General features: G+C 38.8%; 1 protein-coding gene across 1 annotated transcript in view; it reads left to right on the top strand.

The window, feature by feature from the left end:
• Nucleotides 1–13,251, top strand: part of znf407 (zinc finger protein 407) — a 494,954-nt gene extending 481,703 nt beyond the window's left edge. Inside the window, exon 10 of the mRNA XM_072570875.1 lies at nt 10,330–13,251. Coding sequence (XP_072426976.1) covers nt 10,330–11,696 — 1,367 coding nt within the window. The 3' untranslated portion in view covers nt 11,697–13,251. The remainder of the gene's footprint in view (nt 1–10,329) is intronic.
• Nucleotides 13,252–15,445: the final 2,194 nt, after the last annotated feature.

Below are 15,445 nucleotides of genomic sequence, written 5' to 3'. Positions count from 1 at the left end.
GATACAATACACTCAGGGTTGTCTCAGGCACAGACCTTTAAATCCTAATGAGTGGAACTTGTTGTGTGATGTCTGTTAATGCTTTCAGGTACTAACTATACTTACACAATTGAAACCATAAAGGCACATAACGAATAGCCTTGCATCCCCACGATTTAAAAAAAACACTCGATTCTTTCTTCTCTTGACTTAAGGGCTTTTTTTGTAGACCTCAGTACAATCCAACTGAAAGAAGTTAGGAGCCATGTGTGAAATGTTAGCAAGATGAACCCTGTATTAATGTATCTTCAGATGTGGAATAGAAATTTATTGTTGCATGTATTTTTACATGAAAAATACAGTGAAAGGTTTTATAAGTTGCCCCACTCCAGTGTATCAATGACAGAAGTCACACATAATAATAAAAAAAATCAAATTAAGACTAAGTTCATTGCAATTCAGTTAAGAGTGCCTGGGCACAGGGAAAGTGATTAAGAAACAATGGAGTACCCTGAGGATGCAGCCAGGAAGAGACCGCTAATGCAGGATGGGACTATCATTCTGGGATAAGACCGCCATTCCAGGCCACTGAAATATTGGGCTGGAAGCCTCCACAAAGGAAGACCACTACGCTGGGCCAAAACCACCACTCTTGGACAAGACTACCTGCCAGGATAGTCTTGCTGCTGAAACATCTGGAAACTGAACATGAAAAAGACTTCACATAAGGAAGAGACCTCCACACTGGGACAAGACCACCATGCCAGGACAAAACCACCACACGAGGACAAGACCATCATGCGAGAACAAGTTTGCCACACCAGGAGACCGTCACACTGCGCCAAGACCACCACCTCTCCTTCAGGCGGATGGTCTCAGCTGCAGCCCCAGGGCCTCAGCCTAGCCTGTGACTCAGGGCCAGGGAAATCAGCCTGGGACCTGCTCCTTACTCGCCAGGGGACCCTAGGCTGGGGTGGAGCCATGTCTGGCTCATCCCGGTGTTGCCACTGCTGCACCACTGCTAGAAGCCTCCTCCCTCATCCAACCCTCTCCAGAAAAGTTAAGAAAAAAGAAAAGGAAAAAGAGCCCAAAAAAAAGAGAGAGAAAGCCAACAGGAGCCGTGGACTCAGTGCATCTACTCTGCCGCCCTCTTGTTTAGATATTGTGCTTGAAAATTAAGTCATTGTCAAAGTGGTGCTGTTGGAGTGTGCTGAAAAAGCAACTAGCATTGTTCTTGTCCCTGAAAATATTTGTGTTTATTTTCTTGTTCATTGTTATCTGTTGCTGCCTTTCTTTGGACAGCTATCCAGGAGCTTGAGGTGTCAACATTTCTCTTTTGAAATATTCAGTAATTTTCATAACATTCAATAAGCACAGCCCTGCTGAATTGATGATGTGCACTTACTAGTATTTTTATTTTAATTACTTTGTTGAGTTTTTTTTTAAAGTTTGCAGCACCCTTGTTCATATGCTACAACCTGCACAGAACTGTGCAGCATAGGAACAGGCCCTTCAGCCTACTGTATCTATGCTGATCATGATGTCACTCTAAACAAATACATCTACCATCATGTAGGGGACACTTATTTTTTTCTGAGAAATTAATCAGATTTTCCTGACGTTCAGCATTCAATGTGAAAACTAGCGAAAGGAATCATGCTGCAAGTTTTATATTGTCACCCGGCACGCTGCTAAACACAATTAAAAAAAAGATGCTGAATGAGAAGAGTTGCATCAGCACAAATTTTATCTGCTAAGGTGATATGTGAAATATAGAACCCAATGCGGCATTAGAATCAGCCCCTTGACCTCTAGCACAGATGCAGGGTGACCTTTCATCTGCCAGCAGTCTTGTTTCTTCAGCAAACTCCATGAATTTTTATTACAAGTTTCTTGCACCTAAGCTAAGCTTTCAACAAATTGCCTGACACAGATGAGATGAAGTTGTTGAAGTAGCTCAATGTGTTTTACTAGTCTGCTGGTGAATGACACAAACCTCGTGTCCTACAATGTCATACGCCATTGACCACTAACGTCTCGGCATTGATAAAGACATCATTTTCTGGAACATTGATTGTTCTACACACCCAGCTGACTATTAAGTTCTATCATCAAACCATTTAGATCATACAGTTTTCAAAATTATATGGGACCTTAATAGAATAGATAAAGAGAAATTGTTTCCACTGGCAAGCAGGTCAGTAACAAGAGGACACAGATTTAAAATAATTGGTACAGAAAGCCAGGGAGAAGTGAGGAGGTTTTGTTTTTAAATTCTGCACATTGTTATGATCTGGAATGCACTGTCTGAAAGGATGAGGGAAACAGATTCAGGAATGACTTTCAAAGAAGAATTTGTTCTCTGCTTAAAAAGGAAAACGTTGCAGGGCAGTGGGGAAATTGCAGGTGAGTGAGACTAGTTGGATTGCTGTTTCCAGAGAGCTAGTACATATGTGTTGAATGGTCTCTTGTATGGTTGTGTGTAGTATCTTGAAAATACTACACTACCTGGTAGTGCATATCTTTTCTTATTACTGTCATGATGGTGAAACGTCCTTTTGTAGGCTTTTGTGGTTTAAACATTAAATAATTTGAAAGTACCTGAAATGTGTAATTTTATGTTGGAATTCTTTAGGGTTGTGCACTTTCTTGCTACCTGTATTGGAAATTAACCACTATATCTACCAAAATTCCTTTCGGATGAGGTTAGCCACCCCTCACTGCCCTGGCCAAGGAGTTTCCAATTGGAATCTAGTGTTTTCCATATGATTTTGTTCCATATGATTCTGAGTGTTAGCCTAAAATGGCCAGTCTTTCCTTGTAGTTAGAATATTATTTTCTGTAGGGACATACTGGACAATTCTCAACCATTTGCTTATAAGGCTTTTTGAAATAATTCAGTTTTCTTATTTTTGTAAATTGCATTTGTTGCAATGTGTACGAAATGATTCCACACTCTCAGACTTCACTTTCCCAAGCTGGGAGATTGAAAAGTTAGTTTTGGCAGAAAGCACAGCAGTATTTATATGCTGAGATCTGCAGAAAGAATCCTGTCCACTCCAATAATATAGATATGCCTTCTGGAATCCAGTAGCACAGAAGGAGAGCATTCAGCCCATCATAGCTGTGTTGACACCTTTAAAGACTCTTTTTGTTTTTTTCCTGACTGCTCAGCATGTTTTCTTTTCAAGCATCTATTCATTAGCAATAGCATATTTTCAGATAAACAGCTGACAAACAATTGTAATGTCCCTTTGCTTAAACACAGTATTGTCATGTAACCCCTACCCTCAAGTGTGTTCTTGTCATATCATGTCAAGCCCCCACACTGGGTCAATTGAATAACACTTCACCAAGAATAAATCTTGATCATATTATTGTATAATTTCAGTTTATCATAGGCCAAAAACTCCCTTTTCAATTGCAGTTACACTACTGAGTTACATTAGTTGTAATGCCACTTGAACTTCTGCATAGCTCAACATTAATTCATTTAGTTTGAAATGAACGAATCTTCAGTGGGTGAATCTTTACAATCTGATTGAGGTCATTACATTTTATAGGAGCCATTTTTCAAAGCTGTACTGACAGCACTCCAAGTTATTAAATTGCAGAATCAAAAGATGGACCTGCAATCACATTTATGAACTGAGATAGAAAAGCTTGAGTCATGTGCAGTGCAAAGGTTAAGATCCTGGTGCAGTTAAGCTTCATCACCCCCTTAGTGATGGCAGTATTTACATGAACATCTTTGTTTAATGGTCAGAGAAGTGATTTAGTCCACCTCTGGATTCAGAATAGATTAAATCAGCAGGTTGGGTGCCATAATTATCTGGCAGTGAAAAGGCTTCACCAGATATATCTACACCCTAGGGACTTTATATTAAATCGTGGCATGTTGAATGGAGATATACAGACCCTTAAAAGACCTGTAGTGAACATGTGATTATGAGGCTATGAGAATTTTAACTGTAAGCTATTACTTTAAATAATTATTCACAATATTTAAATTGCAAAATTTAAGGTCACATAATACTTTGTGAAAGATTAACTCTCAAAGTGGAGATCAAGAGCTAAACAAATTCTTTTTGTCATTTGTGGCCTCCAAGCAGCCACTTTATGTTCTTTGTTCATTGTGGTAAACTGATGTTGTCAATCAGCAAATCTTTGGACCCAGTCATTAACAAACCTCTCTTTTCTTTCAACTGGCTGAAACTGAACAAAATTTATAAGAACTGACTTCTTTTTAACCTCCTCCCATAAGCCAGTGACCCCAATTCCCCAATCATACTGGAAAACCACAAAAATACATGCCAGTTAAGATGAGAAAAAAAGTCATTCTCCTTTCATTTGCTCTGTCAAATGTGTTGACACTTTGCCAAAATTCAGTTGCATAAGAATGGTGACTTTTTAACACAAATCATTCTTCATATATGAAGGTTGACACTGAATATTGATCCAGTTTTGACCAAAGGGATCACCTGATCCTACTTTCAAGTGATATCCATGTTCTTCCAGGTGTATTTCAATGTGTGAAACTCTCAGCCTCTGATTTAGAAGATTGTAGGTTCAAGTCTGATTCCTGAGACTTAAGCACCAAATCTAGGCTGGGACTCCCATTGCTTCCCAGTGAGGAATTTCTCCATGTCTGAGATGCCATGTTTCCAATGCAATATCAATGTGTGTCAAATTTGTCTATTTAACCAGAGGTTCCCAAGGCATTATTTCAAAGAATAATGTGGTAAAATGTGATCTTTCCCATTTCAGCAGGAAGAACAGAAAAGCAGCATATTATTTAAAAGGAATCAATTATAGAGCTCTTTGGTGCAGAGAGATCTGAGTTTCTTGGAACATGAATCACAAAAGGCTAATATGCAGGTACAGCAAGTTATGAGGAAGGCAAGTGAAATATTATCATTTCTTACAAGGGAAATGGAACATAAAAATAGGGAAGTTTTGTTACAGTTGTACAGTGTCTTGGTAAGACCACACTTACGGACTATATGCAGCTTTTGTCTCTTTATCGAAGAAAGGACACAATTTTATTTGAAACAGTTTAGACAAAATTCACTCAACTGATTACTAGGTTATAGGGGAGAATGGGTTTGACAGATTGCACCTGTATGCATTGGAGTTTCAAAGAATGAGAAGTAAGCTTATTGAAACATTTAAGATATTGAGGGGATCTCATAAGGAGGCTACTGAGAGAGTGCTTCCCATTATGACAGAGACTAGAACTAGGGGTCATTGTTTAAAAACAAAGGTCTCCCATTTAAGATGGCAGTGAGCAGATATTCTTTCTCTCAGGATTGCGATTCTGTATAATTCTCTTCCCCAGAGAGTTGTGCAGGGGTGGTCATTGAACATTATTAAGGCAAAGTTCAATGAGATCCTTGATTTGATTAACAAGGGAGTCAAAGGCCATAGGGAATAGGAAGGAAGATGGAGCTTAGCCCACAATCAGATCAGTTACGATTTTATTGAATGGCAGAGCAGGCACAAGGGGCTGAATTCTGCACTGTTCTGAATTCTTAATTTTGTTTGCCATTTTTGAACTCAGTAACCATATTATATAGAATTTATGAATTCTTACATTTGTTTTACAATCTATCCATGACCTTTCTGATAATGTCTCTGATAATGTCGTCCAACCTCTCAACCCTGTGAGATCTCTCTGCTTCTTTGGTTCCATCCCCTTGCACTTTTCTTTGCTGTATTATTGGTGACTGGTCCGTCAGCTTTTGTGGCCCAAAGGTCTGGAATTCTTAGCCTGAAACTATCTGACCATGCCCCAGCCTTCACTCCACCTCTCACTCCTCCTTTGTAAAATCTCCCTAAAACTGACCTGTTTGACCAAGTTTAAAGTTGTCTTTCATAATATCTTCTAATGTGGCTCAGTATAAAACTTTGGTTGAACATTCCTTCTGTGCAGTGCCTCATGGCATTTTACTATTTTCAAGGTGCTGTATGAATGCAATCTGTTCTTGTTTACGTTTGTTTTGGTTTGAACTGTACTAGTGTTCTAATGGCTTTTTGTAGATGAACATGGCAATTGACGTGAAACTAAGCCATTTGTATCAGTCTCCCCTTGCTTAATTTGTGGTCTGACCATGCGAATCAAGCTTTACCTATGGAACGAAAGTCCTGCTGCCACAATGTCTTTGGAGCAGGAGGAAAAAATAAAGGGATGCAGAGTAGTGGGATAAGAATCAATTATGCTGATGTCAAGAATTCCATCCCATGACTTCTATTTCCTCTATTTAGCCAATATTGTATGCATTGGAAATGGCTCAAGTCTAATCAATTCCTTAAGATTTTGAAATCATTTGAGAAGTAATTCTTTCAAGTTAACATTGAAAGAAATGATTACATCCTTATACGCCTTACTTTCCCCATTTGGAAAGTTGCATGTTTGCATTGTTGGTTTACAAATTAGTTGTGGACCCCTCATTGATTTCCAGCTGTGAGCCCTGGAGTGATGTGAGCAATATGGACAATGAGCCATGTTTTTAGTTTAGAGTGGTTATAAGCAATGATGCAATTACTTAATTGAGAACAACTTTAAAACCTAAGGGATTTTCTTCTGGCATGCCTCAAAGTTCTTAACACCCATCATTCCTAAAGTTGAATTTCCTTTGTTCCAAATTTAAAGTTGTTAATTCAGGAGAGTGAATTCCTTCCACTTAATTTTCTAGCACCAGTTGGTCCAACATTTTTGCAGCTGCTATCAATTTTAGTCAATTATGTAGAAATAGACGGCAAACCTTTCCATCGTAGCGTTTATGCTCTTAATGAATAATGCCACCTTCTCACCTCTCTCCAACTAACCTGCTCCATCCAACAATTGAGTTACTGTAAGCAGTGGAGATTGAAGTATAGGAATTAAAAATTGCTCTAATTCGTGACTAACTATAAAATTGAAACCCTCCTGCACAATCACTCAGACTGATCCCCTCATCTGTCCAGATACCTGATCCCAAAGCCCCCTGGACACACAGCCACAGCGCCAGTACACTAGATACCCAACAGCCAGCTGCTCTCTCCATCTCCCCAAACATCAGACCAACCTACTTCTTGATCTACCTGCCAATGAAAACGCCATTCCTCAGAATAACCAGCACAATATTATTTGTCTGAATAGAAGTTTGGGACAATAACACTCATTTGGGTAGAATTCTTTGTGTTAAATTAATTATTTGAAAATGACTATGAATCGTTCCTTTTTTCTGAAGAGGTTGCCCAAATATATGTATATGTATAATTAAGAACAAAGATGACATTTGGTAATGGTAAAAATCTACGTGTGGTGTTTTTTTAATATGGGAGGATGTTGTAACCAACATATGTGGAGGTCTGGCTAAATAGGAAATGCTCAAACTCTTACTGCCTGACATAGACTTATCAGAATGATTTACAGATTGGCCACGTTACGACACACTATCTGTAGCCGTGAAGTCCTAATGTGGGATTGAGTCCAGAGCTTCTGTGCAAGAGAAAACAAGGCAAGCACAGCACCAAAGACCTCCTTGCTCACATATACAGAGAAGAACAAGAATGATTATAGAATCATGCAGTACAGAAGATACCCTTTGGCCCATTGACTCTGTATAATCAAAAACACTACTACCTACACTAGTCTAATTTCCCGACACTAGGCCTATAACCTTGAATGTTATGGCACTTAATGTGCTCATCATAATATTGTATAAAGTTGTGAGGTTACCCGCTTCAACTACCATACCAGACAGTGCATTCCAGACCACCACAATGTTCTTGGTAAAAAAACATTTCCTTCCAATCCCCACGAAACATCTTGCCTTTCACTCTAAAACCATGTTCCATTCTTATTGACCCTTTAACTAAGAAAGGTTTCTATCCTGTCTATATCCTGCATAATATTATACCACTTGACCTTCCCTGTTCCAAAGAAAACAATCTCAACATATCCAGCCTCGCTTCATAGCTGAAATGCTGCATTCCAGAAAATGTCCTGATGAACCTGCTCTGATTTCCCTCCAGTGCAATCACATCCTCCCTATAGTGTGTTGACCAGAACTGCACACAGTACTCTAGCTGTGGCCTAAACAAAGTTTTGTACAGCTCGAACATAACCTCCCTATTCTTATAATCCTATGCTTCAACTCACAAACCCTATTAACCTGTCCAACATTCAGAGATCTGAGAAAAAGCACCCCGAGATTTCTGAGCTTCCTAGGTTCTGCCATTCATTGTGTATATCTTTGTCTTATTACTTCTTAAAAAGTGCATTACCTCATATTTATCAGAATTGAATTCCTTCTGTCATTGATCTGCCCATCTGACCATTCCATTTTTATAATCCAACACCTTCCTACTCACTGTCAACCACCCGACTAATCTTTGTGTAATTTGCAAATTTACTTATCAACCCTCCCCATTCTCATCTACATCATTTAAGATTATCACAAACAATAAAGGACCTAGCAGTGATCCCTGTGGTATGCCACAGCACACCAGGCTCCAGCCACACAAACAGCCTTCTACCATCACCCACTGTCTCCTTTCATTAAATGTATTTTGGATCCAACTTGCTAAGATAACCTGGATCCCTTGAGACTCTTTATCAGTTTCTTGTATGGGACCTTGTCAAATGCCTTGCTGAAATCCAAACTGAATCACCAATTACATGCATTGAATGATTAAAATGGGCTTTCTATTGATATTTTCATTCTTTTGTGGAATCTCAAGACTTTAAACCTATCAAGGGCATTGATATCAATGATAGGTTGTTCAGGGTGACAGTCGGATTAGCAACCAACTATTTACATTTTGAAGCCAAGAGTGGGGTTAGGTATGTTTCTGAAATGTGCCAGAGTGGTGATGAGATTGAATTTGTACTGTCCTTTGAGAAGACATGAAGTGAAGTTTGTAAAAAATCCATGAGACCACAACAAATCAGAGGGAGGTTTTTAATCAATGTCTCCTGAATTTACAACAGGCCAGTTCTGTTTTGAGAAGTACTTTTAGAAACTCCACTGTCACTATGACGAGAGGATTACGAGTGCTACCCACTTATATTGTGTTCTAATTGCTTCCTCCCCATCCACTAACTTGCTTCCACTTTCCCCAGGCATAACTTATGCGCTGCAATAACAAGATAAGGTTCCTGACATTCCTTCTCTTCAAGTAGCTGAGCTTGTATAAGCACGACAAGCCATTAGCAGCTTGCTCAATTAATCCTGATGAGTCCAAAGGCATTGTTTTGAGTCTGATCCCCATGCTGAAGCCTTTGGACTCCGACCTCTAGATTTGAATGTTCTGCCTCCATTCTCTCTGGCCAAAGGTTCTGTCACATTGGCACCTCTCTGTCTATAAGTTAAAAACAATGACTGCAGATGCTGAAAACCAAATACTGAATTAGTGGTGCTGGAAGAGCACAGCAGTTCAGGCAGCATCCAACGAGCAGCGAAATCGACGTTTCGGGCAAAAGCCCTTCATCAGGAATAAAGGCAGTGAGCCTGAAGCGTGGAGAGATAAGCTAGCTGCCAACAAATATCTGCTATATGATGCACAAAGGTGAACAGTATTTCAGCAGGTTGTGCTACATCTTCTGGAACTTTCAGTTTGAAGTCAATCATTTCAGAAATACTACTAATGATTTAAAAAAAATACAGTTATATAGCACACTTAAGAATGTCCCAAAGTCCTTTCCAGCCAATGAAATACTTTTGGAATGAGGTCACTCTTATGATAAAGGAAGCACAACACCAAGTCTAACTGCAGTAAGCTCTCACAAACAGTAATATGATAATGACCAAATAGTAGAAGGTTTTAATGATGTTTAATAAGGGATAAATATTGCCAGGACATCAGGGATAATCCTCCTGATCGTCTTCAGAATACAACTGTGGGATCTTTTACTTCCATCTGACAGGGCAATCAAATTTAGTGTCATCTGAAGAGCAACACTTCTGATAATACAAGACTGCAATTGAATGTCAGCCTTGACTATGTGCTCAAACATATGGAGTGGGCCGTTAGCCCAAGACCATCTGGGTAGGAGGCAATTGTGTTACTGTTAGAGCCATGGCTAACACCACAGTTAAAGAGATAAACCTTTTCTTGTGAGGTAATTAAGCTTCATTATCATAAGGTACAAACAAATCTTCAATTTCCATATTGTTGTACATATCTGACAAATGGAAAGACATTTCTGGGGCAGCATTTTATGACATTTAATCAGTACCTACATCAAAAGAGTTTGTTAATTGTAATGACAAGACTTAGTGATATCAGTATTAGATAAAGAAATTTTTCTTCTCACCTTTTTTTTCAAACATAACTAATATTTTTATTTTATCTGACTTTCAGGGATAGTTTCCAAGGCATATGAATGTAGACTTAAAGGCCAAGGAGCACAGTTTGTCGAAACGGCTGTTCCAGTAAATCCACCTCGAGTAGTTTCTACTGAAATTACAGGTGATTCACTCGGTGGCTGCATTGAACAGCAGGAATCAGCTGACTCCATCGGGCAGGTGTTTATAATTCAAGGCTACCAAGTTGGATGTGGTGAGGAGATTTCCATTGATACTTCAGTTGAAGCTACTGCAGCAGCAACTCTCCAGACTCTAGCAATGGTGGGTCAAATGACTCAGGTGGCGAAAGTGATGCACATTACTGAAGATGGCCAGATCATAGACACAACTCAGACTACTGCCCATGTAAGCAACATGGTTCCTGAGCAAACTGTCACGCAACAGCCAATATCAGATGCCACCCAGGAGGCAGCAGGCAAGGAGCCAACTGAAAAAGGGAGTGCTACAGAAGCAGCCATTACCATGGAAACCCTGACAGATTCCAATCAAGTTGAACAAGTAGTGACACAAGAAGATGAGGCAAAGCCTACTTCAGAGAGGCCCACAGCACTGGTTGCACTTCTGTGTGCTGTCACAGAAGTGGGTGCGATAGAGGCAAGATCAGCCGAGCAGGAAGGGAGTGAGTCTACACAAGAGGAGTCAAACTCAGTGAATTCTGCCATTGAGAATGTCATTTCAACCCAAAAGGAGTCAGTACACGAAGGAACAGAGACATTTCACAAAGACCAAACTGTCCAAGAAACCACGGAGGCTGAGGGAACGGTGTCAAACATTGAACAGCAAATATCTGTGACCACCACACAAGAAGGATCCCAAGTTGCTTTCAGTGATGTGGTGCAGGAGGTACTGCAGTTCACTATGTGTGATATGAGGACAACAAGCCATATTGTGAAAGATGGAGTTACACGTGTCATAGTTGCTAAGGAAGGGACCACACATGTGGTTGAGGGGGCATCTCAGATCATAGTGCAAGAAGGCGAAGAACAAACTATAGCTACCAATGGACATCCAATGCGCCTGGTAGATTCGTCTGGTGAAATATCACAGATAATAATTACAGAGGAAGTACTACAAGCTATGGTTCAAGAGACCACAGGTCATTTGTCTGAAGAAGCAACTCATGTGATTGTGACAGAAGTACCACACAGTATTGTGAATGGTGATCACTCAAGGGCAGTAACTGAAGTTTATCCACAGCGTGTGATGGAGCTGGTGAATGAGGACATGTCATCATCCAGTCAGTCAGTGGCAACAGTTGCTTTGGCGGAGTGTTACACTGAGGACAGGTCAGAAGTAGTTATGATTGAGCTGCCAGCTAAAGAAGAACAGGAAATGGAAATTGATGGAATCCAAGAAGCATGACTTGATATTAATTGGGTAGGAAGTTCTGTCAAAAAATAACCATTTGCTGATATTCCATCAGATGTACAGTTCAAAGCATGTCATGCTTAGTATGGCAAATGCATTCCCTGTGTCTGAGATTGGGGATCAGAACCACGATCTAATGGATTGAGAACAAACTGATTGTATTGATTTCACTGGAACAAAGGAATTTAAAGAATTTTGTTGCTCATAACTATATTATCCAAGTTAACTTAATGCATCCATTTATACCATCCATTTATGGTTTTGAAAGCAGTATAGTGGAGTTATACATTGATCTGTTTGTTGGTGTATATTCCAATTCTATTGCACAAAATTTCTAATCTCAGTTATGACAGTAAAGTGATTTAGGAGAACATTGACACACATTCAAGAACAATCTGAATAGTTGTTTTCAGAGGGGGTTCACCTTAGTCTCAGGGAGTGATCAGGGGAACCACCAAGTGGGGTAAGAAACGTAGCCTGATATTAGATTGGATGACCCAGTAAATTTCTCTTTGTTTCCTGACTTAAGCTCTAAAGCCTGAGGGTCCAGCAGCTGAATTGCATTAGTGAACAAAACTGAAAGTGTAGAATGTAGCTTTCATTCTTTCATTTTCTTCTTTATATCAGCAATGTCAAGAAGCAAAGTGAAAGTCAGCCAGATGGCAAGAGGGTCAGGATGGAATGACAAGATGGGGGGGTGGGTTCGGTGGGTGACAGTTGTATTGCGCGCATTTTTCCTAACTTTGTTTTAAATTCTATCAGCAGAGAAATTAAAATGAATTCAGGCACATTGCATAAGTTCAACAACCATGAAATTCTAGATGTTGTTAGCTGTCTCTTTTTGTTGTTGAAATGCTGATTTTCCCAGACTTAGAAATTCAGAAGCATGCATTGAACTTGCTGCGGGTTTTCTTTTGCTTTTTTTTGGGAAGTAGGAGGTAATATCAAAAGGTGAGATGATTGAAATTTAAAAATATAAGTTTTATTCAGCTCAGGTGGTCTGTTTAACTATATAACAAACGCAATATAATATAATAATGTACAATTTTATGTTTGACAATCATTAACATGGCTTTAAAAGAAAAGTTTCTCTGTTTTTCTTTTTGTTAACTGCTTGTACCAATAAATTGTTCTGTTGTTTAAAAAAAAGGACAACTGTATAATTCGTGGATTTCTCTTGGAAAATAATTCAACAAAACTGACTTTAACTTTTTTTAAAAAAAGAGAATTAGGTGCTTGGCTGGTACCCAGTATTCTAAGTGATTCATATGTTTACCAATTATGAAAATAAGCCCTGTTTTAATGTACAATTAGTGAATAACAATTTAATTATATGATGTGCTTTACACATGGAGCAGCAGCCAATACACTACTAAATCTGTCAAATGCATATAAATATTATTTTATACATTCTTAACAATTTACTATGTTCACGTCTACTTGTTTTTGTGTGTCCACTTAACATCCTTGAATTTTCATTCTGTCGCAGAAACATTAATTGCAATCACTGAAGAATCAGAATCAGAATAATGTGGAAAATGATTGTTCTATAAAGGAAATAAAGTGACCAATATATTCAACCAATAGTTGCACCATCCATGAGTTTCTGTGGCTGCCATGCTGCTCCCATACCTTCCAGACTGGGACCTGGATAACTACATTTGTTGAATTCCAGATGCTAAGAATGGAATAAGAGGACTCCAGGATGATCAGGACTCTCTTTTTTTGTGTGTCACATATTCAGTGGAGTAGGAATGGTTTAATTCTGTATCCCTGCTCAAATGTGAAGGAAAACTGGAACAGGAGAATTTCATTTTAAGCAGCAATTCAGGTTGTCTGCTGTTGATGCATTATTGTTGCTTCTCTTGAAATGATGCTACATTGATGATTATTGTGACACATAACAGCATTCTAATTTATCAAATCTCACAGTACATTGGTGCTATGCCATCAAATTGTTTCCTAATCTTGTGCTTTACATTATTTAGGTAAGACCATTGCTGAACTAATCTAAATTTACTTTGCTAAAGTTTTCTTTGAAAGATAAGTTATAACTGCATAGTAGTTCAGTTTGGTTCCATTTTTAAAGATTCCCTTCTATTTAATCAGGAATATAAATTGTTATAGAAGTTTCCATTTCTGAGAAATTGTAAGTACAGTTCCAAGTCTGAATAATTGTATAGCAAAACTCAAACTTGTGTCTAAATGCACCCAACATCATAACTTTGGAAAGGTGGTGGATAGCAGACCATTTTACATAAATGTTTAGATTTTAATCTGGAATTTTTGTGGATGCAACTTGTCACTGCTTAAAAGGGTAAAGACAGCTCTGGAGGAAATGGCTTTTCTCAACAATGCCTGCACGTCTTACCTGACTGAAATGGGGAGCAGGAGAGATGGACTCTTTAGAGACTCTTGTAAGAAATCATTGAAGTCACTTTCTGAAGGTCACCATCTTCTTTCAATGCTATGGTTTTGCCTGCCTGGAACTTTACTGCAGTTTAAGATGATGTTCATGGGCTAAGCATAAGATTACTCCTCCCCATGACTCTTCAAAGTGGTTTATTTATGTGAGCAGATTCCTCAATAGCTTACCTTCACTATGATCAAGCTGTCCACCAAAACCTAAGCACAAGAATCCAGGTTGGCAATTCCAGTTTCAGTGCAAAGTGTCTGGCTGCACTGCTAGAGGTGTCAGCTTTCAGGTGAGGTATTAATTTGAGGTGCCAAATTACCTTTAGGTGAATGTAAATGATTCCATCACACTATTTTGAAAAACAGTGGCATTCTGATCATTTAGTTATACCTTGACTAACGTCACTGAAGCACATTATCTGGCCATTTCACCTTGCTGTGCACATATTGATTGCTGAATTTTCTACATCACAACTGGCTATACTTCTGAAGTATTTTATGGCTATAAAGTGCTTTGGGAGATCCTGTGATCATGAAAGGTGCTTCATGAGAAGTAAGCAAGTTCTTTCTTTGTTCTCTCCTCCACTCATCCCTGTCCCCGCCCTGTTCCACCTGCAATCTAGGTACATACCTTTGTTAGTAGACAGCAGCATAATCATTAGTCTAGTAATCCATAGTCCCAAGCTAATGCTCTAGCAATATGGATTCAATTCCCATGGCAGCTGGTGAAGTTAAACTAAATTAATAAATATGGTGACCATCAAACTGTCATTGATCATTGTAAAAAAAACTTATCTGCATACACTAATGTCCTTTAGGGAAGTAAATTGCTATTCTTCTCTGACTTGACCTACATGACAACAATACTGTGTTTAACTCTGAAATAGCTTAGTAAAACCACTTAGTTCAAAGGCAATTAAGGATAGGCAATAAATAGACCTTGCCAATAATGCCTATATCCCATGAAAGATTAATAGGACACATCCCAGTTATTAATGGAATAACTCTGAAGCTATGAAGCAAAATGATGTATTTTTATGCTGAATTTTGATTGCAGTTCACTCATGTAACTTTTCATTCTCGATAGTGAATGGAAGCAAAAACAATTGAATGAAGGATCTGTTGAGGCTTTGCACTACTCAAATTAAAGATCATGATCTGTAGATCTTGCCATAGTCACTGGAGTAGTGCGCTGGGTATGAGGACCCATCATTGCCAGATTCATCAAAAAAGTTAACTATTATGAAATAACTACTGAAATTTCTGAATTTACCCAACTTTCAGACTCAGGTTGATAGAAGACATGAACCGGGCTCCATACTTAACAA

This window comes from Chiloscyllium punctatum, chromosome 5, assembly GCF_047496795.1.
Source record: "Chiloscyllium punctatum isolate Juve2018m chromosome 5, sChiPun1.3, whole genome shotgun sequence".
NCBI lineage: Eukaryota > Metazoa > Chordata > Chondrichthyes > Orectolobiformes > Hemiscylliidae > Chiloscyllium > Chiloscyllium punctatum.
Note: the sequence above shows the minus strand (reverse complement) of the source record. Positions and strands in the feature narration are given on the sequence as shown.